At 42.3% G+C, this 27,410-nt stretch overlaps 1 protein-coding gene across 5 annotated transcripts in view; it reads right to left on the reverse strand.

Moving 5' to 3' along the window:
- The window catches only part of LOC100991443 (katanin p60 ATPase-containing subunit A1), a 119,588-nt gene extending 98,145 nt beyond the window's left edge, over positions 1 to 21,443 (reverse strand). For 3 of the 5 annotated variants that reach the window (XM_063605017.1, XM_063605016.1, XM_003811519.5), the window contains exons 1-2: positions 21,038 to 21,443; positions 5,047 to 5,534 (exon numbers count right to left, since the gene is read on the reverse strand). In XM_063605017.1, coding sequence (XP_063461087.1) covers positions 5,047 to 5,394 — 348 coding nt within the window. In that variant the 5' untranslated portion in view covers positions 5,395 to 5,534; positions 21,038 to 21,443. Of the gene's footprint in view, positions 1 to 358; positions 4,116 to 5,046; positions 5,535 to 21,037 lie in introns of those variants that run through there. The other 2 variants (XM_063605019.1, XM_063605018.1) reach the window with 2 other exon arrangements.
- Between the last annotated feature and the right edge of the window lie 5,967 nt (positions 21,444 to 27,410).

A 27,410-nucleotide genomic window follows, 5' to 3' on the forward strand; every position in this document is an offset into this window, starting at 1 on the left:
TTAGACTATATATGATTATGTGATAAAGACTTTAGGAGGCTATATAGTACGATGAAAAAAATAGAGGATTTGGAATCAGATGTGAGTTTGAGTTCCAGCAGCTCTGTAAAGTAGAGTGACACCTGGCAAGTTATTTCACATTTCAGAGGCTCAGTGTCTTTGCCTGTAATAGGCTCATAGGGTTGATGTGAGGATTAAATAAGAAAACATGTAAAGTACCAAGCACAGTGCCTGGAGCTAAAATGTTGGCTGCTCTCTTCCACTCCTTGTACTTTATGTTTTATGTAAACATAAATCACTCACTATCATGCAGAAAGTATGCTGACATGCATTTTTCAAGAGGGAGGCAACTACTTACTTGTCCTAGAGGATTCAGTATTTCAAACGACATTTTTAAATGAGAAATGGCTTAGTAAGACTAATGGGTGAACAGGCTACTGACAGATGATCCTCCTATATGAAATGATAAGAGAAGAATGTGAGACCAACCAAAGAAAGGATGTGGTAAGAACTTATTGCCTACCTAAGGTCATTTCTCCTTTTCTTGGAAAAAGTTACTGATTTTGTTGGAAGCAGCAAGGGTTGCCATAAAAATTTTGCCATGCCTGCCTTATCTAGGTACTGGTCCTTCCTCGACCCCGTTTCCTAGGCAACAGATACGACACCTGTGCTAGAGCATGTTGCCACCAAGAAGTAAAATTTAAGATATTCATAAGAGTCCTAGGCTCTGAAATCTTTAAGACGTTGAGCTAATCGTAATTAACTGAATCACTATCTTGCTAAAAGCATTATTATTTAGATTTTTGTTAAAACCAAATATGTGTAAATGTAAAATAATAGAAATCACCCATTAAAATTCATCAGGGAGTGTTTAATTTTAAAACTGGTTAAGTCAAGTGAACTCTATATGTATTTATGCTATTATTACACAGCAGTAACACCTCCATTGGTAAGAAAATTAGCACCCACTACCCTTTTCCAATATTGTGGGAATCATTTTTCTTTTCTTTTTTTTGTTTTTGAGACGGAGACTCGCTGTCGCCTGGGGTTGGAGTGCAGTGGCGTGATCTCAGCTCACTACAATCTCCACCTCCTGGGTTCAAGCAGTTCTCCTGCCTCAGCCTCCAGAGAAGCTGGCATTTACAGGCGCCCAAAAACACGCCTGGCTAATTTACATTTTTTAGTAAATATATAAAAGGTTTTGCCTTGTTGGCCAGGTTGGTCTCGAACTCCTGACCTCAAGTGATCTACCCACCTTGGCCTCCTGAAGTGCTGGCATTACCGGTGTGAGCCACCACACCCGGCCCATATTCTTGTTAAATGCACTAGAATTTCAGCCTTGTGATTTTGGTGATTACTATGCTAACCTTTATATTTTAATATTTATTGCTATGTTTTACAATATTTCTTACAGCTGTAAAAACATCAACCAAGCATTCATTAAGTGGAGGTGTTGGTGCCAGTGTGAAAAAGAATGCTCAAATCAGTAACTTTGGAATGGGAGTCTTTTTTTTTTTTTTTTTCCCATTAGAGACAGGGTCTTGCTCTGTTGCCCAGGCTGGAGTGCAGTGGTGCAACCACAACTCATTGCAGTCCCAATCTCCTGGGTTTGAGTGATCCTCCCACCTCACCCTCCTAAGTGGTTGGGGACTACAAGAACATGCCTGATTTTTAACTTTTTTTTGTAGAGACAGGGTCTCACTATGTTGCCCAGGCTGGACTTGAACTCCTGGCCTCAAGCAATCCTCCTGCTTTGGCATCCCAGAGCACTGGAATTACAAGTGTGAACCATCACACCCAGCCAGAAGTCTTTTTTTTTTTTTTGAGGCAGAGTCTCACTCTGTCGCCCAGGCTGGAGTGCAATGGTGTGATCTCGGCCCACTGCAACCTCCGCCTCCCAGGTTCAAGTGATGATTCTCCTACCTCAGCCACCCAAGCAGCTGGGACTACAGGCATGTGCCACTAGGCCCAGCTAATGTTTTTTTTTTCGTATATTTTGTAGAGTTGGAGTTTCACCATATTGGCCAGGCTGGTCTCGAACGCCTGGCCTCAAGTGATCCACCCGCCTTGGCCTCCCAAAGTGCTAGGATACAGGCGTGAGCCACCATGCCTAGCCAGAAGTCTTATGTGATAAGAAAATATGTCCACATAATTATGCCTTTGTTTTTCATGCTTATAAGCAAAAATATACCCCAGTGATTGTATTATGTGCTCCAAGAATGCATCAATCCTATTTAACATTTATTCCTATGAGAAAATTAATCTTGAAATATTTGAGCTTTTCATTTTACAGGGTCACCAGAAATACATTCTCAAAAAAAAAAAAAGGCACTATCTTGAACTTGGCATAGCTAATAAAAAGAGTAGGTTAGGGTTTCTGAAATGATAAAAAAGAATGAAGTGAAAACTAGATAATAATTTTGAAATACCAAGTTAGGATCCTGAACAAGATAAACTCTACAATATAATAGGATGCTACCAGAATGAGTGATTCAAGGAAGTAGAAGTGGACTGCCAGAATCTTTATATCACCATTGGTATAAATAATACCATACTTCTGCACTGTCTGGGAAGTGAGGTGCACCTCTGCCCAGTCACCTCACAGTCTGGGAAGTGAAGAGCGCCTCTGCCTGGCCGCTGTGCAATCCTCCAAGTGTGAAGTGACACCCTTGTGTGTGATCTTTCTGCCCTCCCCAAGTTTGCATTTTGACATTAAAGTTTACTTTTTAATTAAAAAATAAAATAAAATAAAATAAAATAAATAAATAACACCATACTTCATTATTTGGACAAACAGGGAATGATAAATGTCTAAATACTTTCAATAAAGCAATCTTGTGACAATTTGAAATGTGTAATTACAATAAAGCTATCATTTGTGTAGTAGCACTTCAATGAAAAAAAGCACAAACATATCTTTGTAATACAAACCAATTATTGTTTTTATTACCAATAATGAATAGAGCATTGACCAATGCCTTAGATTTCTTAAAACTGTCTTTATTAGAAAGAACTTTTAATTACCTTAAAGGTATAGGCCATGTCACTATCCTGACTGATGGGTGGGGTGCACACATAGTAAGAGCTCCATAAATACATAATACTGGGTGACTTATCTGACATAACACATTACCACTCGGGGCCTTTATAGCTATGTGATTTCATAACTTCTCTTTGCTTAGCAATATGTAAAAGGAAAGAATAAGATCAATAATTATTCTTTGCCTTTTGGCTAAGGGATTAGGAAGAAAGTGCTTGGGACAATCTCCACTCAAGCCATTTCTTTAATCCTCCAAATACTAACGAGGAAAACATTATCCCAGGTCCTTCCCTCCTCCTCCTCTCTCTATTTCCTGGTCCAAATCCAGTATTTTTAGAACACTTAAGTATAAAAATGATAGAAAATAATATTAATCAAATAAGTAAATAGAATGTACCAGAAATAAAATTTCTTATTTTCAGCTGGGTGTGGTGGCTCATGCCTGTAATCCCAGCACTTTGGGAGGCCAAGGTGGGCGGATCACGAGGTCAGGAGTTCGAGACCAGCCTGGCCAACATGGTGAAACCCCATCTCTACTAAAAATACAAAAATTAGCCAGGCGTCGTGGTGGGCGCCTATAGTCCCAGCTACTCGGGAGGCTGAGGCAGAAGAATTGCTTGAACCCGGGAGGCAGAGGTTGCAGAGAGCTGAGATCGCGCCACTGCACTCCAGTTTGGGTGACTGAGCAAGGCTCCGTCTCAAAAAATATAAAAAATAAAACTTTTTTTTCCTTCTGGTTTAGTTGTAAATCTCCCTTTTCAAATCCTTTACTACAATGCATACTTAGGTTCTCATTTTTTAAATTAAATACAGATATATATGGAAATTCGGCCACCAAAAAAACACACAAAACAACAAAAAACAAACAGTGAAGGAATTTTAAAGAGTAGTTATCTTTATACAGTGAAGCTAAATATAATTTTCAGTTTCTTCTTTACACTTTTAAATTGTTAACAGAAAATAGATAATATTTTTGCAATCAGAAAAAACATTACTATAATTTTGAAAAATGTAATTAACTGTTTTTTTGAGATAGAGTTTCCCTCTTGTTGACCAGGCTGGAGTGCAATGGCGCGATCTCGGCTCGCTGTAACCTCTGCCTCCCGGGTTCAAGAGATTATCCTGCCTCAGCCTCCCAAGTAGCTGGGATTACAGGCATGTGCCACCATGCCCAGCTAATTTTATATCTTTAGTAGAGACAGGGTTTCACCATGTTGGTTAGGCTGGTCTGGAACTCTTGACCTCAGATGATCCACCCACCTTGGCTTCCCAAAGGGCTGGGATTACAGGTGTGAGCCACTGCACCCGGCCTGGCCTAACTTTTGATTATTCACATTTAGTTAAATTTTACATTGCCCATCTAAAATGACTCCTGACACCTAAAATATTCATGCTTACAAGGTATGTTATCATAAGAAGCAAATTCTATTAATAACCTAAATGAAATGATTAAATATATGGGTTATGAAAAAACTTTAAAATGAATTCTGAAGAGAAATATTAAAGACTTGGCAGTTAGCCTGAAGTGAAATTTTGTTAGTTTTTGTGAATTTAAGATTTGGGCCTGAGAACACAACTGCTTACACAAACTCGTAACTATAATTCTTTCTCCCTACTATAAAGTTAAATTTCATATCCTTGGAACTATCATTTCCCCAACAGCCACTTAGTTCACCAAGCTTGTATTTCACACAAACAGATGTCCTTCCCCTACCCTCACCTATGGCTTTCTTCAACTGCACTTCCATTCTGACTTCATGATCTGGCCTTTTAAATTCCAGAAACTCCAGAATTTAGTGATACATATCACAGAAGAAACTAAAGAAATAATATTATTTTTAATAGTAATTAATGGAATTATAAACATAACATTCTTTGCTGATAGAATACATAAATGTGTATACAGGGTTAAATTCTCCCAAAGGAAACATTGTGGCATGTTATCACCCAAAAAGTGTTATGTAGCATAAGGTAAGAAGAATCCTTTCGTCTTTAAACATTCTTACCTCATCAAATCCAGCAGCTTGCAAGTCTTGAAGCATCTGTGGATTAACTTCTGAAGTACTCCGAGAAGAATTTGTTTCATTTGCAAATGGAAGCAGAGAGTTTCGAATTTCCTGCAAGGCTTTATGATGCGTCCCAAATTTGGGTGGATTTCTGACTTGTCGAGGATCTTCGGTTGACATTTTACTCATGTTATGCTCAGCCTTAGCAGCATCAGATGGTTTAGATAAATTCCTAAGGGATTCCCGAATTTCTTGTAACATCTGCCGGCTACTGCCAGTATAGTTACTGGCAGGAAAGGTCTTAGGCCTCATTTGTCTATATCCTTCTGGCTTTTCACTCCTCTTCATGAAAACATCTATATATGTAGCCCACACGAAGGACTTCTTTATTTGATAGATCCAGAGCTTTCTTCTGAGCAAAAGTGAAAATGATCCTTCAAGGAAGTCCCCAGGACTGTTAAAATTCTTTACAATATAAATAATTAACTCTATAAAAGAAAGAAAGAAAGGAAAGCTATAAAGTGGTTAATAAAGCAGTACCATGTATTAGAGGAAAAGTCCATTGATACAGGGGTTAAGAGATTCAGGTTATAGTTCTGACTCCATTAAGGATTACTCCGGGTTCAGGACAAGTTACTTAATCTCTCCATGCCTACTTCCTAGCCTATAACCTAGATTTACCTCAAATCATAGCTATGATGATTTAAAGAAAAAAAAAAAGTTCCTTAGTAAGCATACCAAGCATTTATACAAATGCCAGGGATTATTAAGTGAACAATAAGACAGGTAACCTCTTATTAACAACTTCACCTAGAGGATCAAATTTTAAATTTTACAAATCAGACTTCAAGATTTCTTTAGAAGGGTATTGTTGCTTTAAATTTATTTTTATTTTTTTATTTTTATTTTTTGAGATGGAGTCTCACTCTGTCACCCAGACTGGAGTGCAGTGGCGCGATCTTGCCTCACTGTAAACTCTGCCTCCTGGGTTCAAGCAATTCTCCTGCCTCAGCCTCCCCAATAGCTGGGATTACAGGCACCCGCCACCACGCCCAGCTAACTTTTTTTGTATTTTTAGTAGAGAGGGGGTTTCGCCATGTTGGCCAGGCTGGTCTTGAACTCCTGACCTCATGATCCACCCACCTCAGCCTCCCAAAGTGCTGGGATTACAGGTGTGAGCCACCGCACCCAGCCTTTTTTTTTTTGAGACAGAATCTTGCTCTACCACCCAGGCTAGAGTGCAGGAGTGTAGTGGTGCGACCTTGGCTCACTGCAACCTCCGCCTCTCAGGTTCAAGTGATTCTCATGCCTCAGCATCCCAAGTAGCTGTGATTACAGGTGTCTGCCACCACGCCCAGCTAATTTTTGTATCGTTTAGTAGAGATGGGGTTTCACTACGTTGGCCAGGCTGGTCTCGAACTCCTGGCCTCAAGTGATTCACCTGCCTTGGCCTCCCAAAGTGCTGGGATTGCAGGCTTGAGCCACTGCAATCCTCCACTTTAAAAAGATTTTTAAACCACTATTCCAGAAGGTCCCTTTATGCTTCAAAAACAGATGCCTGAGTTTATTTTCCAAGCTATGAACTAGGACTCTGATATGGTTTGGATCTGTGTCCCCACCAAATCTCATGTCGAACTTTAGTCCCCACTTTTGAAGGTGGGGTCTGGTGGGAGATGGTTGGATCTTGTGGATGAATCTCATGAATGGCTTAGCTGGATATACAGTACTTCTCTGAGTACTAGAAAAGCACAGCACTTGTAATGGAAAGCAGCAACAAAAAATGAGATTCAAGTACTTGTTCAGGGGCCAGGCATGGTGGCTCAGGCCTATAATCACAGCACTTGGGAGGCCAAGAAGGGAGGACTGCTTGAGCTCAGGAATTTGAGACCAACCTGGGCAACATAGGGAGACCCTGTCTACATTAAAAAAAAAAAATTACTTGTTCTGTTAATTAGTAGCAATGTGGACTTGGGCATTTAATTCTCTGAAACTGACTCCTGAGACATAAAGTGGTTATCAACATCTAATAAATTGAACTAGGATTAAGAGGAACAATGCAACACAAGTAAAGGAATATACACACAAGTATGTGAAGATGTAGGCTGTTCCTCGCAACATCATTTATAACAGCAAAAGTTGACACCAGTCCAGATGTTCATCAGTGGAGGATTGTTCAAGTAATTCATAGTACATTTATATAATATACATCTAAGTCAAAAAGAATGATGCAGTTCTTTTTTTTCTGAGATGGAGTTTCGCTCTTGTTCCCCAGGCTGGAGTGCAATGGCACGATCTTGGCTCACTGCAACCTCTACCTCCCGGGTTCAAGTGATTCTCCTGCCTCAGCCTCCCGAATAGCTGGGATTACAGGCATGCACCACCATGCCCAGTTAATTTTGTATTTTTAGTAGAGACGGGATTTATCCATGTTGGTCAGGCTGGTCTAGGACTCCCGACCTCAGGTGATCCACCCACCTCAGCCTCCCAAAGTGCTGGGATTACAGGCGTGAGCCACTGTGGCCGGCAGAATGATATAGTTCTATATAATGTACAGACATAAACAGATAAGCAAATGTATCCTAAGCAAAAAAAGCAAATTCACCATACTGTATACAAAACTAACCTATTTTCTGTTCTAAAATTAGATTACAATTTATTGCTGTGAAAATATGCTAAAAAAACACTTTAAATGGGTAAACTTAGGGTTTTTTTTTTTTTTGAGACAGGGTCTCCTTCTGTTGCTCAGGCTGGAGTACAGTGGTTTGATCACAGCTCACTGCAGCCTCAACCTCCTGTGCTCATCCTTCTGCCTAAGCCTCCCAAGTAGCTGGGAATGCAGGAACATGCCACCCTGTCCAGCTAATTTGTTAATTTTTTGTAAAACAAAGTCTCCCTATGTTGCTCAGGCTGGTCTTGAACTCCTGGGTTCAAGTGCTCAGGTAAGCCTCCTGCCTCAGCCTCCCAAAGTGGTGGGATTATAGGCATGAGCCACCCCACCTAGCCTGAGTAAACTTTATAGTATATAAATTGTATGTTAATAAAGCTGTTAAAAATATACCCATTTTTAATTTTTTAAAATTTATATTTATAGAAATTAATTATATATACACACACACACATATTTGCAGCAGGCCTGAGACATGACGAAGCCCTGCAGCAGCCACTAGAGGTAGTCTCCTGATGACTTCACCTCATAAATCAGTGCTCTCATGGCACAATTGCTAAATTAGCTATGAATCAATCAAACTCTATTAAAGCAGCTCACATTTCTCCACTTTGAAAAAAAAAAAGATGAACTTTTTCATTGCCTGAAAATTGCACATATTCTATCTATAACATAATAATACATGAATAATATAATTATTTTGTAAATGAAATTAGGATGGACATACCATGTGCTTTTTATGAAGGAAGCTGGTCCCTAAAGCATTTTCTTTTCTAAGCTTTCCCAAAATATTAATTTAATAGCTTACTAATGAGTTTTTCTAAGCTTAACATTTAGCTCGCCAGTCTAAAGTTTGCAGAATTCACCTCTGGCCCTTTCTAAAAGTGAAGATACTTTCTATATTAGGTCTTCTGAAACCTACCATTTCTCCATGATCAAGGATTAACACTGTTGTGGAATCTTACCTGTCAGTTCTTTTAGTATCTGGATTGCAATTCATTTATAGGATCTAGGTATTCTTTCAATATCTCACTTATTTTGGGTTTCAACTCTAAGTTAATCATCACTTTATTATTATTGTTATTTTACCATTTCCAAGATCATTCTGACAGAGAGAGAGAGAGAAAAAAAAAAAAAGAAAAGAAACATAGTTTTGCTTCTGTCAAAATATTTGCTTCCATTTCCCTATAATGGGACCTGGTCACCAGTAGGTAGTGCAAAAATATTTGAACTTACAAATGCAGGTAACTTGCCCCTTCTTTCTGCTGTTAAAAAAATACAGCATGCATCCTTATTGAAAAATTCAAGTATTTATATAAATATATACAGTAGAAAAAAATAGAAGTCCCTCATAATTCACCTTCCTCAAGAGTGAGAATCACTGTAGTGGGCTGAATAATTGCCTCTCAAAAGATATTCCTGAGCCAGGCACGGTGGCTCACTCCTATAATCCCAGCACTTTGGGAGGCCAAGGCGGGTGGATCACCTGAGGTCGAGAGTTTGAGACCAGCCTGACCAACATGGAGAAACCCCGTCTCTACTAAAAATACAAAATTAGCTGGGTGTGGTGGCACATGCCTGTAATCTCAGCTACCCGGGAGGCTAAGGCAGAAGAATCGCTTGAACCCGGGAGGTGGAGGTTGTGGTGAGCCAAGATCGTGCCATTGCACTCCAGCCTGGGCAACAAGAGCGAAACCCGGTCTCAAAAAAAAAAAAAAAAAAAAAAAAAAAAAAAAAAAAAAAGATATTCCTGGCTTATGCCTGTAATCCCAACACTTTGGGAGGCCAAAGTGGGAGGATCACTTGAGCTCAGTAGTTCAAGACCAGCCTGGGTGGGCAACATGGCAAAACCCCATCTCCACAAATACTACAAAAAATGAGCTGAGTGTGGCAGTGTGTGTGACTAGTACCAGCTGCTCAGGTGACTGAGGTGGGAGATCACTTGAGCCCAGGAGGTAGAGGCTACAGTGAGCCATGACTGTACCACTGCACTCCAGCCTAGGAGAGACAGTGAGACCCTGTCTCAAAAAAAAAAAAAAAAAAAAAGATATTCCCCTTCCTAATCTTCTCTGGAACTTGTAAATGTTATCTTATTTGGAAAAAGGGATGTTGCAGATGTGATTAAGGATTCTGAGATTAAGTTATTGTCATGGATTAACAGAGTAAGTCCCACATGCAATTACAAGTGTCCTTTTGAGAGGCAGAAGGAGGTCTGATTCACACAGAAAAAGGAAGGCAATGTGATGATGAAGTCAGAAGCCAAGGATGACAGCAGCCAACAGAAGCTGGAAGTGGCAAGGGACAGCTTCTCTCCTAGAGCCTCTGGAAGAAAACTGGCCTTGCTAATGCCTTGATTTTTTAGACGTCTGGCCTCCAGAACTGTGAGAGGATAAATTTATGTTGTTTTAAGCCACCAGGTTTATAGTGATTTGTTACATAAGACACAGGAAACTAATAATAATCACTATTAATACTGAATATTCTAACATATACTACTATTAACCAAAATGGGATCATAATACACAAAATTGGACATCTCTCTTTTTTTTTTTTGAAGATGGAGTCTCGCTCTGTCACCCAGGCTGGAGTGCAGTGGGGTGATCTTGGCTCACTGCAACCTCTGCCTCCCTGGTTCAAGCAATTCTCCTGCCTCAGCCTCCTGAGTAGCCGAGATCACAGGTGTGCACCACCACGCCAGGCTAATTTTTGTATTTCTAGTAGAGATGGGGTTTCACCATGTAGGTCAGGCTGGTCTCGAACTCCTGACCTCGTGATCTGCCCGCCTCGGCCTCCCAAAGTGCTGGGATTACAGGTATGAGCCACTGTGCCCGGCCGGACATCTCATTCTTTTACATAATCATGGGGAATTATGAGAAGACAATGGGGTCTGGGGGTTTACGCCTGTAATCCCAATACTTTCAGAGGCCCAGGTGGGAGGATCACTTGAGGCAAGGAGTTCAAGACAAGAAGAGAATGTATTGTTGCCCAAATTTATCTTATCTTACTTTTCCCCCCCATAACATTTCATGAGATTTACATTCCATGTAGTATACATTAGAAAACGCTGGACCAGAGAAATTCATTCTCTAGTCCTATACTCTGATGTAACTCCTAACATTGAGTGCACAAAGGTCAGAGAAAGGACTGAGTTCTGGTATATGTGTAACAATGTGTTTTAGGTTTAAATAACTGAAAACTTATTTTAAGCATATTTCTATCATCTACATGTTGAAAATACTTGTGGATAAAATAAATAATGTCTGGAATTTATTTCAAAATAATTTGGTTGTGTGCTGAAGGGGTTGGGGATATAAATGAGACAAAAGTCTTCATTTGTTGAAAACTGTTGTAGCTGAGTAATGGGTATATGAGGGTTCACTGTACTAGTCTCTTTCTTCTTCTTATTTATTTTTTAGAGACAGGGGCTCACCATGTTGCCCAGGCTAGTCTTGAACTCCTGGCATCAAGCAATCCTACTGCCTTGGCCTTTCTCTTTACTTTTGTGTATTCTTGAAGTTTTCCAAAATAGAGAGTTAAAAAAGAAAAAAAAAAGGAAAGGAAATGACTGGATCCTAGAATGGCTCTGCTACAAATTCTTATTTAAATACATGCAATTAAAATACACAGGATTCATTTTAAAGAAACTATTATTTCCATCAAACAATATCACTTCATTTATCAGGGGAAATAACAGAAGCATTACATTTGAATATTCATTTCAATTTTAATTGTACAAGACCAGCCTGGTCAATATGGTGAAACCCCGTCTCTACTAAAAACACAAAAATTAGCCGAGCGTGGTGGCAGGCACCTGTAGTCCCAGCTACTCGGAAGGCTGAGGCAGGAGAATCGCTTGAACCACAGAGGCAGAGGTTGCAGTGAGCGGAGACTGCACCACTGCACTCCAGCCTGGGCGACAGAGCGAGACTGGATCTCAAAAAAAAAAAAAAAAAAAAATTTCAATTGTAAGATCATCTAAATCTTCTGATTTCAAAAACGCTGAAATGGAGGAATTGTGTATATCTTTAGCCAATTGCTTTTGGTAAATATATTGTGGCAGAGACTATATTCACATACAGTACTCGACTCCATTTCCCAGATTTGGCCAAAGCTGGATGAGCAGATGTAACATATCTCAATTCTGGACTGAGGCAGTTAAAAGTCACTTTGCTTCGGTTTTCCTGCTTTAATGACAATGTAGGTTACATTCTGAGATGGTGGCTTGACAATATGGAAGGAAGGTGGATCCCTAAGCCACTGGATGGAGAACCCTACTGACTCCCACTGAACTCTGAGCAAGAGAAACATTTCTGTTGTGTTAAGCCATTGATATTTGGGGATTTGTTACCACAAAACAGCCTAATAACATTGTGAAAATAGACAAAGACTGCCCAAATGGAAACAAACAAAGGCTATTTAATCAGATCTTACTATATAGGTAGGGAGTCAGCCACTGTCAACTTGTGCTTGGCAAAGATTCAAAGGCAAGCAGGGGAGTGGGAAATCTTTATACTAAAAAAAGGGGGAAGACTTCAGGTATGCTCTGATTGTAGGTTGTTGGCATGGGAAACTGGAGGTGGGCTAACTGATGTAAACCAAAAATAAAATTCTAAGTCCTTCAACCATCTGAATGAACCCCTCCTCCCAGCCAAGAGCATTTGAAAGTTAACCTGAAAAACTAGTTCCAGCCATGATGGGAAGCAGAGTTTGGCCATACCTCATTATTCCCTCCTCCCTTTTGGAATTCAGGCACAGCTGACCAGCATTAACATTAAAACAAATCTTAAGACTGACAAAACAGACTCTCTGTAGCAATAAGATACCCAATTCCAGCCTGACTCTAGCATAGTATCACATGACAGATGGCAGGCCCTGAAAGAAATCCAAGTATTTGACCCCAAATTATGTTTCTTTGCCATATCTTCAAACAGTCCTGCAAAGCTGTCTCTTGTGGGGAAAATCTACATTCTGAAGTTAATTCCCTTCCTTTCTCAGGCCTTTTGCCTGATCCAGGAGAGAATCAACCCTGATAAGAAACATTTACAATGTATTATCTCTGAAGCTTGCCACCTGGAGGCTTCCTTTACATAATGGGAACTTTGGTCTCCACAACCCCTTACCTTGACTCAGACATTCCTTCCTATTGATTCTATCTGCATAATGGGAACCCTGGTCTCCACAACCCCTTATCTTTTTTTTTTTTTTTTTTTTTTAGATGGAGTCTCACTCTGTTGCCCAGGCTGGAATGCAGTGGCTTGATCTTGGCTCACCACAATCTCCGCCTCCCGGGTTCAAGTGATTCTCCTGCCTCAGCCTCCTGAGTAGCTGGGATTACAGGCATGCGCTACCATGCCTCGCTAATTTTTGTATTTTTAGTAGAGATGGGGTTTCACTATGTTGGCCAAGCTGGTCTTGAACTCCTGACCTCGTGATCCACCTGCCTCGGCCTCCCAAGGTGTTGGGATTACAGGCGTGAGCCACTGTGCCTGCCCACAACCCCTTATCTTAACCTAGATACTCCCTTCTATTGATTCTAGGTCTTTAGACAGTAACAACTCTTTCGACCAACTGCCAATCAGAAAATCTGTGAATCTACCTATGACCTGGAAGCCATCTGCTTCAAGGTGTCTTCCTTTCTGGACCTAACCAATGTACATCTTACATATACTGATTGATGTCTTATGTCTCCCTAAAATGTATAAAACCAAGCTGTAGTCTGATCACCTTGGGCACATGTTCTCAGGAGCTCCTGAGGGCTGTGTCATGGGGCAATGGCCATTCATATTTGGCTTAGAATAGATCTCTTAAAATATTTTACAGTTTGACTCTTCGTCGACACTGGAAGCGGGGTATCCTATGTGGTTGATTTGGGAAGCATATTTGGCTTTCTCTGAGTCGTCCCGAATTGGAAGAAGGCACAAAAATTAGGGAAGCTGGTAATTACTGACCAAGTCCTGACTGGGCCTATTGCTACATAGGTCATGGGTCAGAGTTCTAGTTTTATATATGATCTGGCCATTGTCCATCTGTATATTCAGTGTTTCATTATCCTAATACAGAAAACTGGTACCTGGAAGTGAGGTGCTGCTACAATAAAAACCTATGCAGTCCTGCCTTAGTGATACTGCCTTAGTGGTCAGATTGAGGGCTGAGAGGAAACAGATACCGGAGGCTGGAAAGATGGAGGATCATGTTTTATAGTGGCAAAATATCTGGTAAAGCTGTTGCCTATAATAACTTTTCACACAACTACAAGGTCAGTGAACATACAAAGAGGCTACTGACCTTGTAGTGTTATAAGAGTTTGGTAAAGAGGATTTTGGAAGTGAGTATTGGCTGCTATTAGATATTTGGCAAGTATTATAAGTAAATGATGAGTTCAAGAAGGAAGTAGTAGATTTGAAAGCAAAAACAGAAGAGAATAGAAAAAGTTCAGAAATTTAAAGCCTTGAAGGATTGGAAAAGCAGCTTGTACCTAGACCCCTAGAGGCAGGATTAAAAGACTGAGCACAGATGCCCACTGAAACCCCTTAGCTAACTAGTGCTTCTGTGGTTAAGACCATATTATAGACATAGCCTTCCCATCAAACCTAATAGCCTCAAACAACCAAATGAGAGGAGGAGGAATAGACGCTCTTAAATCTTTGGATGAGTTTACCAATACATGTGAACTTCGACTGTGGTTACTGACACATAGAACGGATGGAAACCAAACAGATCGGAAGAGGCTTACTAACTTTAAAGAAACTGTTTTGTTAAAAAAAAAAAAAAAATCTTTTGGCCGGGCGCGGTGCCTCATGCCTGTAATTCCAGCACTTTGGGAGGCCGAGACAGGCGGATCACGAGGTCAGGAGTTTGAGACCAGCCTGGCCAATAAGGTGAAACCTCGTCTCTACTAAAAAATACAAAAATTAGCTGGGCGTGGTGGCATGTGCCTGTAGTCCCAGCTACTCAGGAGGCTGAGGCAGAAGAATTGCTTGAACCTGGGAGGCGGAGGTTGCAGTGAGCGGAGATTGTGCCACTGCACTCTAGCCTGGGTGACAGGGTGAGACTCCATCTCAAAAAACAAAAAGAAATTTTTTTTTCTTAAATCATCTCAAGTTCATATTAAAAAAATCTTCTTGTGTATTCAAAATTTAAAACCCTTGGGTCCCCGACTTCTATGAGCAAGAAGCTAGTGATTTGTACGTTCCAAAGGGAAGGTACAACACACACTTCACAGGTGGTCAAGGATGATCATTAAAACAATGGATGGGAGAGTTCCTTCCAAATAAATCAGGGTCCAATCTCCCCTACCTCCAGGCCCAGTTGCTTACACAGAATCTGCCTAGGAGATTTCAGATTATAGATCAGCATTTGCTGCTTATCTCCCATTATTCTCTTTTTCTAGGAAGAGCGCTTACTGCGGCCCTTGTGTACTGCGGTGAGTGAGTAAGGGGAAAAGAAAAGGAAGGGAGATAGAGAGGAGACACAGTGAGTGACAGAGAGAGAGAGAGTGCGCACACACGCAGCACACAGGACACATTACTTCACAGGTCCCTGGACCAAGAGGAACTATATCTGGACCTGATTAAGAGAATATTGGGCATGTGGATAATAGGACCCATGAATCTTGCCTCTGTCACTAATCAGGGCCCAATTTCTTAGCAAAAGAATAACATAATACCGTGAACATCTTTCCACAGTTAGGTGTCATGTTTCTTTTATTTATTTATTTATTTATTTATTTATTTATTTATAGATGGAGTTTCGCTCGTTGCCCAGGCTGGAGTGCAATGGCGTGATCTCGGCTCACCGCAACCTCCACCTCCCGGGTTCAAGCAATTCTCCTGCCTCAGCCTCCCAAGCAGCTGGGATTACAGGCCATGTGCCACCACACCCGGTTAATTTTCTATTTTTAGTAGAGACGGAGTTTCTCCATGTTGGTCAGGCTGGTCTCGAACTCCCGACCTCAGGTGACCGCCCACCTTGGCCTCCCAAAGTGCTGGGATTACAGGTGTGAGCCACTGCGCCCAGCCATATTTTATCTTCTATTCTCTCTTTTCTTTTTGAATAGAGATGAGGGTCTCGCTATGTTGACGAGGCTGGTCTCAAACTCCTGGCCTCAAGCGATCCTCCCATCTTAGCCTCCCAAAGTGCTGGGATTACAGGTGTGAGCCACCATGCCCGGCCAGTATCATGTTTGTTTGATTCTAAGCATGCTTTTCTACATTTTAATATTTCTAAAAGTTAGGGCCGGGTGCAGTGGCTCATGCCTGTAATTCCAAAACTTTTGGAGGCTGAGGTGGGCGGATCTCTTGAGCCCAGGTGTTTGAGACTAGCCTGGGAAACAAAGTGAGACCCTAACTCTACAAAAAATAGAAAAAATCAGCCAATTACGTTGGTGTGCACCTGCAGTCCCAGCTACTGGAGAGACTGAGGTGGGTGGATCAATTGAGCCCAGGAGGTCGAGGCTGCAGTGAGCTGTGATTGTGCCACTACACTCCAGCCTGGGCATCAGAGCAAAACTCTGTCCCAGAAAAAATAAATAAATAAATTGAGTACATCTTAAGATCAACCCTTGGGCCCCCAACTTCTATGAGCAATAAGCTAGCTGAGAAAGATGTGTACCTTCCAAAGAGAGAATACTCACCCAACACATACTTCACAGGTGGCCGAGTATGATAATGAAAACAATGGATGAGAGTTCCTTCCAAATAAATCAAGGTCCAATCTCCCCTCCAAAGCAGAGAAGTTCTAGAGTAGCAGTCATTGCACATGCCTAACTTAACCATACATAAAAGTCGAAATCTCTGTTACCTCAATTGTATTATTTTCTTTTTTTTTTTTTTGAGACAGAGTCTCCCTCTGTTGCCCAGGCTGGAGTGCAATGGTGCCATCTCGGCTCACTGCAACCTCTGCCTCCCGGGTTCAAGCAATTCTTCTGCCTCAGCCTCCCAAGTAGCTGCGATTACAGGCGCCCACCACCACACCCGGCTAATTTTTTGTATTTTTAGTAGAGATGGGGTTTCTCCATGTTGCCCAGGCTGGTCTCGAATGCCTGACCTTGGGTGATCCACCCGCCTTGGCCTCTCAAAGTGCTGCGATTACAGGTGTGAGCCACCATACCCGGATAATTGTAATATTTTCATTGGCAGCACCATATATGATGCTCAAAATGTTTTTTCTTTTTTTCTGTTTTGTTTTTGTTTTTTTGAGAAGGAGTTTCTCTCTTGTTGCCCAGGTTGGAGTGCAATGGCGTGATCTCAGCTGACTGCAACCTCTGCCTCCCGGGTTCAAGCAATTCTCCTGCCTCAGCCTCCCAAGTAGCTGGAATTATAGGCATGTGCCACCATGTGTGGCTAATTTTTGTATTTTTAGTAGAGACGGGGTTTCACCATGTTGGCCAGGGTGGTCTTGAACTCCTAACCTCAGGTGATCCACCTGCCTCGGCCTCCCAAAGTGCTGGGATTATATAGGCATGAACCACCGCGCACGGCTTCTTTTTTTCTTTTATCATTATTACTTTTTTTTTCTGTGAGACTGTCTCACTCTGTTGCCCAGGCTGGAGTGCAGTGTCGTATTCTGGCTCACTGCAACCTCTGCTTTCCAAGTTCAAATGATTCTCATGACTCAGCCTCCGGAGTAGCTGGGACTACAGGTACCCACCACCACACCTGGCTAATTTTTGTATTTTTAGTAGAGACAGGGGTTTGCCATGTTGGCCAGGTTGGTCTTGAACTCCTGACCTCATGTGATCCACACACCTCAGCCTCCCAAAGTGCTGGGATTACAAGCATGAGCTACCACGCCCAGCTATTATTATTTTTGTAAATAGAGATGGAGATCTTGCTAGGTTGCCCAGGCTGGTCTCAAACTCCTGAATTCAAGTGTTCCTCCTGCCTCAGCCTCTCAAAATATTGGGATGATACCACGCCTGGTCCACAAAATGTTCTGAAAGATTCCATTGTGACATAGTATTGTGCACTCAAACTGTCATTCAATAGACAATGCAATTAAAGGCATAAGTAATTATTAAATTCAAGCAAGATCACAGAATTTTCAAAGGTAAGACAGACTCAAAAGTCTGCGAAAACTTTTGGAGTTATCTTCAGAAGAAGCTGTTTAATTTCCAGCAATAGGTAATTCAATTAAGAAGAAGAAAAAAAAACTAAGTAAGCAAAAAGGAAACGAAAGCAAAACCCCAGTATTCTTCAATATACCTTAAAATTATACACACAATCATAAAGACAATATAGGTTAAGATAATTAACTAGCATTATGAAAAGCAGCCTGTTATCATGATGTTGCATTAACTAACCGAAGTAATTCAGAAGAATCCTAGATTCTGAATGTGAATAAGGCTGAGACTCAAACTTTATTGTGACAGACGAAAATGGTATACAATTGAATGAATAAATGTATGCTATTATTAATAAAAGCTTTATGTTTACTTTCTTCCTGCTAAAAAATTGCTACTAAATAGATGGCTTATCTTAGATTTAGTGGTATTTCAGAATTGATAAAGTATGATAGTTCAACCTTATTCCTTTAAATACCGATATTGAATTTCATCATGTAGATGTACTATTTTTTATTTATTTATTATTTCTTTATTTCTTTATTTATTTTTGAGACAGTCTCACTCTGTCGCAGGCTGGAGTGCCGTGGTGCCATCTCAGCTCGCTGCAACCTCCGTCTCTCCGGTTCAAGTGATTCTCCTGCCTCAGCCTTACAAGTAGCTGGGACTACACACGCGCGCTACCACACCGAGCTAATTTTTGTATTTTTAGTAGAGATGGGGTTTCACCATGTTGGCCAGGCTGGTCTCGAACTCCAGACCTCAGGTAATCCGCCCTCCTTGGCCTCCCAAAGTGCTGGTTACAGGCGTGAGCCACTGCGCCGGGCTAGATGTACTATTACTTATAAATCCCTGACTGATGGACATTTAGGTTGTTCCTCATTTTTTTGCTAATGTAAAATAATACTGCAAACTGGTAACTTCAATTATACTGGTAATATTCTTGTTCTGAGTTCAGGTGGTAAGTTCATGGATGTTCATTTTATTATGCCTCATAGTTTAATAAAATGAACATGTGTATAATATACATATAGCATATTCCTTGCACATAACGAAATTAGTTAATAAAAAAAATTGCTGCAATAAAAATTCTTGTGCACACATTGCTGAGCATTTTTCTTAAAATAAATTCCCAGAAGTGGAATTGCTGGATCAAAGAGAATACATATTTAAAATTCTGATACTTATTGTCAGAATGCCTTCTAGAAAGTTATACTAATCTTATAATCCCCACAACAAGGTATGGTTAATACTGGCATTACTAAATCTCAACAATCTTTGCTGCTATGACATGTGAAAATTCAAATTATTACTAGGCAAAAAGAATTTTAAAAATAATTCTTCAAAGCAAAACTGCTTACCTTTTTAACCCACACTACGATGGGGCCAGATTCGTCTTAATAAACAATTCTGATCATGTCACCTACCTACCCCATAACTTTCAATGACTTTAACCTCATGGTTAAAGTAAGAGCTCTGGAATCAAACTGCCTGGGTATGACAGATCGCCATTTTTTTTTTTTTTAAAGTTCAGACCCTCATCAAAAATACAAACATCAACAAACAAGTATCATTGATTAGTTTGTCCAACTTAGGAAAAAAAAAATGATACCATTACATAAGATTTCAAAGTGTTAACTTGGGTTGAATTAAGTTTATCAGAAAGGTACCCTGGCTGGGTGCAGTAGTGCACCTGTAGTCCCAGCTACTTGAGAGGCTGTGGTGGGAGGATTGCTCGAGTCCAGGAGTTGGAATCCAGCGCAGGCAACATAGCGAGTTCCCATCTTTAAAGGAAACTGCATACTGTCATTTTCTTCAGTTCACTTTCTAATAATTGTCAGATCAAAAGTGAAAGCAACGCTGTATCTTCATGCTGAAAAATGATTGCTGTTCCTACATGGCGAAAATGTTATTCAATGACTAAATAACTTTTGTGATGTATAACAATCTCCCATTGATGTAAATAAAACATCTAAAATAACCAAATAACCAGGGTTAGAACAGTTCCAAGACTATTTATATAGAACAAGGACTTGCAATAAAAACAAAACAAAAATAAAAACGACCTACACAATGAAAGCCAGATATTATACATTAAAAATGCAGTAGAAGTATTTTTTGGTGAGCAGCAAGGCATATTCCATCAATATTTAGGCATAGAATGTGCCATTCCAAGCATGGACCATGATCTAGTTTCTTGCAGTAGCAGCCAATTGGACTAACACAATGCTACTTCTTTTACTGTTCAATCAAATTCCTCCACTGCCTTAGGGAATCAACTACCCCATTTTACCGTCAGAGATAAGCTTTGTTTTCGTAGCACAGAACATTCATTCCAATTATAATGTCCTACCTTTTCTTCCTCATGGAGGAAATTTGATAAAAAATTTTAACCTTCAATAAATAATTCATAAAGTTCAAACAAGTTTCATGATCGCTAACATTCAAATCCATTTCCAAAACTGGAGTTATACAATATTACTTCTGTGCATGAGATTATACTTATTGTTCACTAGATTTATGAATAACTTCTGGTGGATGATACATGTTTTAAAAGCCGTATTAACATATGAGTTGACAAACATTAAATTTTGTTCCCTTAGAAATTGACAGAGAAGTCAGAATGGGGATAAATCAAGTCATCTGAGAGGCATTCATTGAGCTACAAGCTATTTCAGGTTATAAAAAACACTGTTCCCTTAATTGTCGTTCCTTCATTTGCTGTATTTATATACACACTCCTACTCCATAAAGACCTCTCCATCTCTCCCACCTCTTCCAACTATGAACAGTAACCTAAAATCACACTGAACTAGACGTAAGAGACTCCCAGGATTTCTCTAAGGTATACCCAGGATCAAGGCCCTCTGGGATCCAAAGAACTGTAGCTCTTTTACTGCAATTTTCCTTCAGAACCACCTTTCCCGTTCCTTCCCTCCGGGACACCGCCGACTCGCGTGTTGGGGGTGGGGTGGGAGACAGGCCGCCAGAAAGACAGGCTCTACCCAGCCAAACCTGCACCTCCGAGGCCGAAAAGCCTGGGGCTCTTCCTGCAGCACCGGGCGCGGCCAACCCTCGCTTCCCCAGGGCAGGGCTCAGCTCGGGTCAATGCAACCAGCCAAGTCAGGCCCGGAGCGGGCCGGCTCTGCCCGCCAGTCCAAACCTCTGGACCCTCGCCAGCGGGGATGGGCGTGGGCCCCGGCGGCCACCGCCCCGCCAACTCGAGCACTGGAGGAGCGCACCCGCTACGCCAGCCCCGGACCTACCTGGAGGGGAGAGCAGAGCTCCTGGACAGCGGCCACGGGCCTGAGGGCGGACGCTGAGGCGGCCAGAGTCCGTCCCAGCAACCCCAAGTATCCCTAGTGGGGCAGAGCGGGGAGACGAACGGGTGGGCTGCCGCGGGCCAGCGCGGCCCGTCCCAGGGGTCGCGAGGACCTGGCTCTCCCCTTAACACCAGGCCACCGCCGCCGCCGCCATTTTGCCTTCCACTCAGTGTCGCCGCCGCCGCCGCACTCCGCTGCAGGTTTCCCGGATGTGGGCATTTCCCGGCGTCGCTTGCGCGGGGGCCGAGGACTGGGGGCTTTTGCCCGCCCGGCTGCTGCGAGGGAGCGCGCAGCCTGCGGCCTCCGGGCTTCGTTGCGTCGCCCGCAGCTCTGATCGTTCGTGAGCGTCGCCCCACGTCGCTCCCGCCTGCCCCTGCCCATACGACTCGCCCGCGCCCGTGGGTTAAGGCTGTCTCCCGCCCAGCCTACTTGGTTGATTCAATCCTTTTCCCCATTGATCTATTTCTCTGGACCGAGTAGGGATGTGCATTTCACGGAGCTACGTTCTCAGAAGGGAACAACTGTGAGTTGCTCTGGGAAACCTCCCTGTGGACCTCAGAATTCGAGATTTTTGGCGCTTTGAAATAAAATTTTATTCTTGCTTAGCGTTCTTTCCCCGAACAAGCCGCTGAGCTTCCAGCATCTGTATTTTCTGAATCCGGCAGATAAGAAATGCTTGAGCCAGGACCGATTGATTAGCAGCGGTTTAGAGATCTTATCTGTCAACCGCATCCGTAGAAGGAGGTCGTTATTGCCATAATTGGAATAACGGTGACGGTGTGACAAGAGGTTTTACTTCTGGTTAAGCTGAATGTAAAGTGTGGGATGGGATCGTTGGGTTTGATGTATAAGGTACCGTCCACCCTTTGTGAAGATCGCCTTTGCCAGTTTTTCCTCTAGGAAATATACAGTTAGGGTTTTCAAGTACCTTCTTTCGTAATTTTTCTACTACAGAGTATAAAAAAATTAAAGACATCTTTTTCTGACGTTAAAGTAATAACTGGCTACTTACAGTATCTAGAAATCCAAATGTGAAAACCCGTTAAAAGATTATGTTCCGGACGGAGGCGGTGTCTCACGCCTGTAATCCCAGCACTTTGGGAGGCCGAGGCGGGCGGATCACGAGGTCAGGAGATCGAGAACATCCTGCCTAACACGGTGAAACCCCGTCTCTGCTAAAAAATCCAAAAAAATTTGCCCGGCGTGGTGGCGGGCGCCTGTAGTCCTAGCTACTCGGGAGGCTGAGGCAGGAGAATGGCATGAACCCGGGAGGCGGAGCTTGCATTGAGCCGAGATCGCGCCACAGCACTCCAGCCTGGACGACAGAGCGAGACTCCGTCTCAAAAAAAAAAAAAAAAAAAAAAAAAAAGATTATGTTCCAAGAACATTTGGTTGAAAGTCTATTTTCTACAAGCACAGAGTTTGTAGAAGGCAGACAATGTGACCCAAGGTGGGTCACTAAAGAGCCCCAGGGCTTACTTTCTTCAACGTAAGGGTGCCCCATAAAGTCCTTTTCAGCCCTAAAATTATATGAATTATAGGAATCTAATATGTCCACAGGTCTGCTTGCCCTATCCAAAAGGATTATGCATCTGGAAGGGCAGACTGCCCCCAGAATCCTGTCATGTCTGTCATCAACCCATGGTACTTAAGCTCCTCAATGCTCTCTAAACCTAAAGGAAAGTATCTCCACAAACTCTAGTCTTTGGGGAAATTCCTAGATAATTCAGGGAGCTGAGTAAATTGCTCTGTGTAGGACTAGGAGGCTTACTCCTGTGAAGTAGGGCGAGAGATAAAAGAGCAGGGAAAGCAGAGGTGGAATGATCAGGAAGAGAACTGACGAGATGAAAAGCGTTGGGGACTGTAGGTGCGGAGAGTGATGATGGTTGGGGAAATACTTACTGTGGGTGCTGGATGTGTGGGAATGGTGATACCTGCCATCACATTTGCAGGTTTTTATATTATTGTGATGGAAGATCTTGGTCCAGTTTCAGCCTACTCAATTCTTCAGTGCTTCAATGGAAATGGGGCTTTTTTGTTTTTAGCAATAGATGTAGAATCCGATTTCATGCTTGTGTGACCTTAGAAAGGAATTAGGGGGCAGTGTACATGAAAGAAGTCTGGAGACCAGTGTGGCCCTGAGAACATAAACCCTTCCAGAAATTCATACGATCTTAGGGGAAGACACCAGACTATGTGCCACCCACTCTTAAGGAATGGGGAGTTGTGCTCCATCTTCTTGAAAGTGGAGAATCCAGCCAGACTCTGTCCCCCACAAATAAATAAATAAAATAAATAAAGTGGAGAATTCAAATAAATTATTTGACATTCTGCAGATTTATCCCTTCTCCTTCATTTATTTATTCAAACATTTATTGGCCGGGTGTGGTGGCTCACACCTATAATCCTAGCACTTTGGGAGGCCGAGGCAGGCGGATCACTTGAGGTCAGGAGTTCCAGACCAGCCTGGCCAACATGGTGAAACCTCGTCTCTACTAAAAATAAAAAAAATTGGCTGGGCGTGGTGGGCGCATGCCTATAGTCCCAGCTACTTGGGAGGCTGAGGCAGGAGAATCGCTTGAACTTGGGAGGTGGAGGTTGCAGTGAGCCGAGACTGTGCTACTGCACTCCAGTCTGGGTGACAGAGCAAGACTCTGTCTTACAAAGAAAAGAAAACAAAAAGCAAAAACATAAACAAAACAAAAACCCTTTATGTCAGTATGGCCTCATGGATATTTATTTTATGCTTTGGGTATTTATTTTGTTGCTCAAGTTGTTTCAGTTTTGGCCACTGGAGCTCTTTCAGTTGGCGTGTGTGTTTGTGTGTATGTGTGTGTGTGTGTGTGTGTTTTAAAGAACTTTCTGCCCAGTTTGGTGGCTCACCCCTTTAATCCCAGCACTTTTTAATCCCAGTACTTCTGGAGGCTGAGGCAGGAGGATCACTTGGGCCCAAGAGTTCAAGACCAGCCTGGGTAACATAGCAAGACCTCATCTCTATAAATCAGCCAGGTGTGGTGGTACACAACTGTAGTCCCAGCTACTCAGGAGGCTGAGGCAGAAGGATCGCCTGAGCTCAGGAGGCCGAGGCTGCAGTGAGCCGAGATCTAGCCACTGCACTCCAGCCTGGGTGACAAAGCAAGATCTCACCTAAAAAAAAAAAAAAAAAAAAAAAGAACTTTCTTCTTTTCTGGCAGTACAAGATGTTCCAAAATCTTTTTTTTTTTTTTTTTTTTTTTTAGATGGGGTCTCACTGTGTCACCCTGGTTGAAGTACAGTGACATGATTATGGCTCACTGCAGCCTCAACCCCCAGGACTCAGGTGATGCCTCAGCATCCAAGTAGCTTGGGATTACAGGCGCAGGCCACCATGTCCAACTTTTTTTTTTTTTTGAGACCAAGTTTCTCTTGTTGCCCAGGCTGGAGTACAGTGGCGCCATCTCTGCTCACCGCAACCTCCGCCTGCTGGGTTCAAGCAATTCTTCTGCCTCAGCCTCCCTGAGAAGCTGGGATTACAGGCATGCGCCACCATGCCTGGCTAATTTTGTATTTTTAGTACAGAAGGGGTTTCTCCATGTTGGTCAAGCTGGTCTTGAACTCCCGACCTCAGATGATCTGCCCATCTTGGCCTCCCAAAGTGCTGGCATTACAGGCGTGAGCCACCGCGCCTGGCACGCCTAATTTTTGTATTTTTTGTCGAGACCAGGTCTCCCTATGTCACCCAGGCTGGCCTTGAACTCCTGAGCTCAAGCGATCCGCCCGCCTTGGCCTCCCAAAGTGCGGGATTACAAGCTTGAGCCGCCGCACCCAGTTCTCCAAGATATCTTGTATATTTCTTGCCCCGGTTCAGGGATCACCATTCCTCCAAGGATCCCTGGTTCCTTTTATTGGAATATGGTATAAGAAACCAAATCTGGGTGCTAGGTGTATGCCTTGCTACTGGTGTATCATGGATTCTAAGACTTCTCTGGCTAAGATTTTTTAGTTTATTCTACCCCTATAGAGGGGTAAAAACTCTTCTGATTTTTTGCAGCTACAAATTTTTAAAAAAATACTTTAATTAAATTTAAATTAATATAATTTAGTTTTGAGTCGTGCTGTGTCACCCAGGCTAGAATGCAATGGTGCAATCTCGGCTCACTCACTGCACCTCTGCCTCCCAGGCTCAAGCAATCCTCCTGGCTCAGCCTCCCAAGTAGCTGGGATTACAGGCATGCGCCAATATGCCTGGCTAATTTTCTTTCTTTTTTTTTTTTAGTAGAGGTGGGGTTTCACCATGTTGGTCAGGCTGGTCTCGAACTTCCCACCCCAGGTGATCTGCCTGCCTCAGCCTCCCAAAGTGCTGGAATTACAGGTGTGAGCCACCGTGCCCAGACCCATTTTTTCTTGTTTTGAGATGGAGTCTTGCTGTGTTGCCAGGCTGGAGTGCAGTGGCACGATCTCCGCTCACTGCAACCTCCGCCTCCTGGGTTCAAGCAATTCTCCTGCCTCAGCCTCCTGAGTAGCTGGGACTACAGGTGCCTGCCACCAGGCCAGGCTAATTTTTGTGTTTTTAGTAGAGACGGGGTTTCGCCATGTTGGTCTTGAACACCTGATCTCAGGTGATCCACCCCCCTTGGCCTCCCAAAGTGCTGGGATTACAGGCGTGAGCCACTGCACCTGGCCAGACCTTCTATTAGTCTGAGCTAGATACTATTGACACCATAAGCTTAACTAAAGGCTCAATATAAACTATATACTGTTGAATTTAGTATGCTTCTTGGACAAGAGTCTAGAGTGGATTATTAAAAGGATGTTTCCACAATACAATTAAATAAAAGTACTATTCACAAAGGACCAGGAATTTTTCAATTATGCCAAATTTTTGATGGTATAACTACAGCACATTTTCTCACAATAACCTTGGAAATAAGATAAATGGAATGAAATGTCAATAAATTAGGTTGTTTTATAAATATTTCAGTAACTGTAGCCAAATACCAAAGATTCATGTTTCATTGATAATTGAGAAGACTCCAGCAGTGGGCCTAAAAACTTCATTTCATTTAACATCTTTCTGGCTGGGCATGGTGGCTCTTGCCTGTAATCCTAGCACTTCGGGAGGCCAAGGCAAGTAGATTGCTTGAGCCCAGGAGTTCAAGACCAGCCTGGGCAATATAGTGAAACACCATCTCAATAAAAATTGCAAAAATTAGTCAGGCTTGGTGGTACATGCCTGCAGTCCCAGATACTTGGGAGACCGAGGTGGAAGGATCACTTGGGCCCAGGATATCGAGGCTGTAGTGAGCTGGGGATCACACCACTGCACTCCAGCCTGGGTGACAGAGTGAAATCCTGTCTCAAACATCTTTCTTAATCAATGGGATGAAAGTGGAGAGAGCATGCTGGGCTAATTATGGAGAAAATAATAGCTTCTACAAAAGATTCAAAGAAAATAGTTAGTCCTTTCCTATACTGAAATGAAATTTTTCTTAGAACAAGAAAGGCCCATATTAAGGATTAAAAACCATTTGTATTAACTTCCGAATATAGGAAGTGTGGCTTAGGAGTATCACATGTGAACACTTCAGAAAGCTGACACAGCATTACGAAGGAATATCATTCCTATTAACAGGATGGCAAGATTTCTGTCATAATCACCAAGGTAGACAATATATGAAAAAGTGTTTATCTTGGAAGTCACACTTAAAAGGCCTCTGGCCGAGCACGATGGCTCATGCCTATAATCCCAGCACTTCTGGAGGTGGAGGAGGGTGGATCACTTGAGGTCAGGAGTTCAAGACCAGCCTGGCCAACATGGTGAAACCCTGTCTCTACTAAAAATACAAAAAATTAGCTGGGCGCACACCTGTAATCCCTGCTACTCGGGAGGCTGAAACAGGAGAATTGCTTGAACCTGGGAGGCGGAGGTTGCAGTGAGCTGAGATCATGCCATTGCACTCCTGCCTGGGCGACAGAGCGAGACTTAAAGTCTCAAAAAAAAAAAAAAAAAAAAAAAAAAAAAAAGGCCTTTGACAAAGAGGAGTAATTTTTAAAGGGAAAACAAGATTGTGAAAACAAGGTCAATTAACAGTGACTCATTGCTTACTATGGTTCAGATACTGTTAAACACTGTTACACGAAGACATGGGCGCTGTTCTTGATCTTGTGGCCCAGTAGGGGGAGACAGGCTCCTTAACACACTGCTTTGCGCACAATTTAAGTTCTGCACAATGGGCTTTTGAAGCAGAGTGCAATTTAGTCCGGATTGCTGGAGGCCAGTAAAAGCTGTCTGGAGAAAATGACACCTAGGAGTCTTGAAGGATAAGAAGGATTTAGC

This window comes from Pan paniscus, chromosome 5 (genome assembly GCF_029289425.2).
Source record: "Pan paniscus chromosome 5, NHGRI_mPanPan1-v2.0_pri, whole genome shotgun sequence".
NCBI classification, from domain to species: Eukaryota; Metazoa; Chordata; class Mammalia; order Primates; family Hominidae; genus Pan; species Pan paniscus.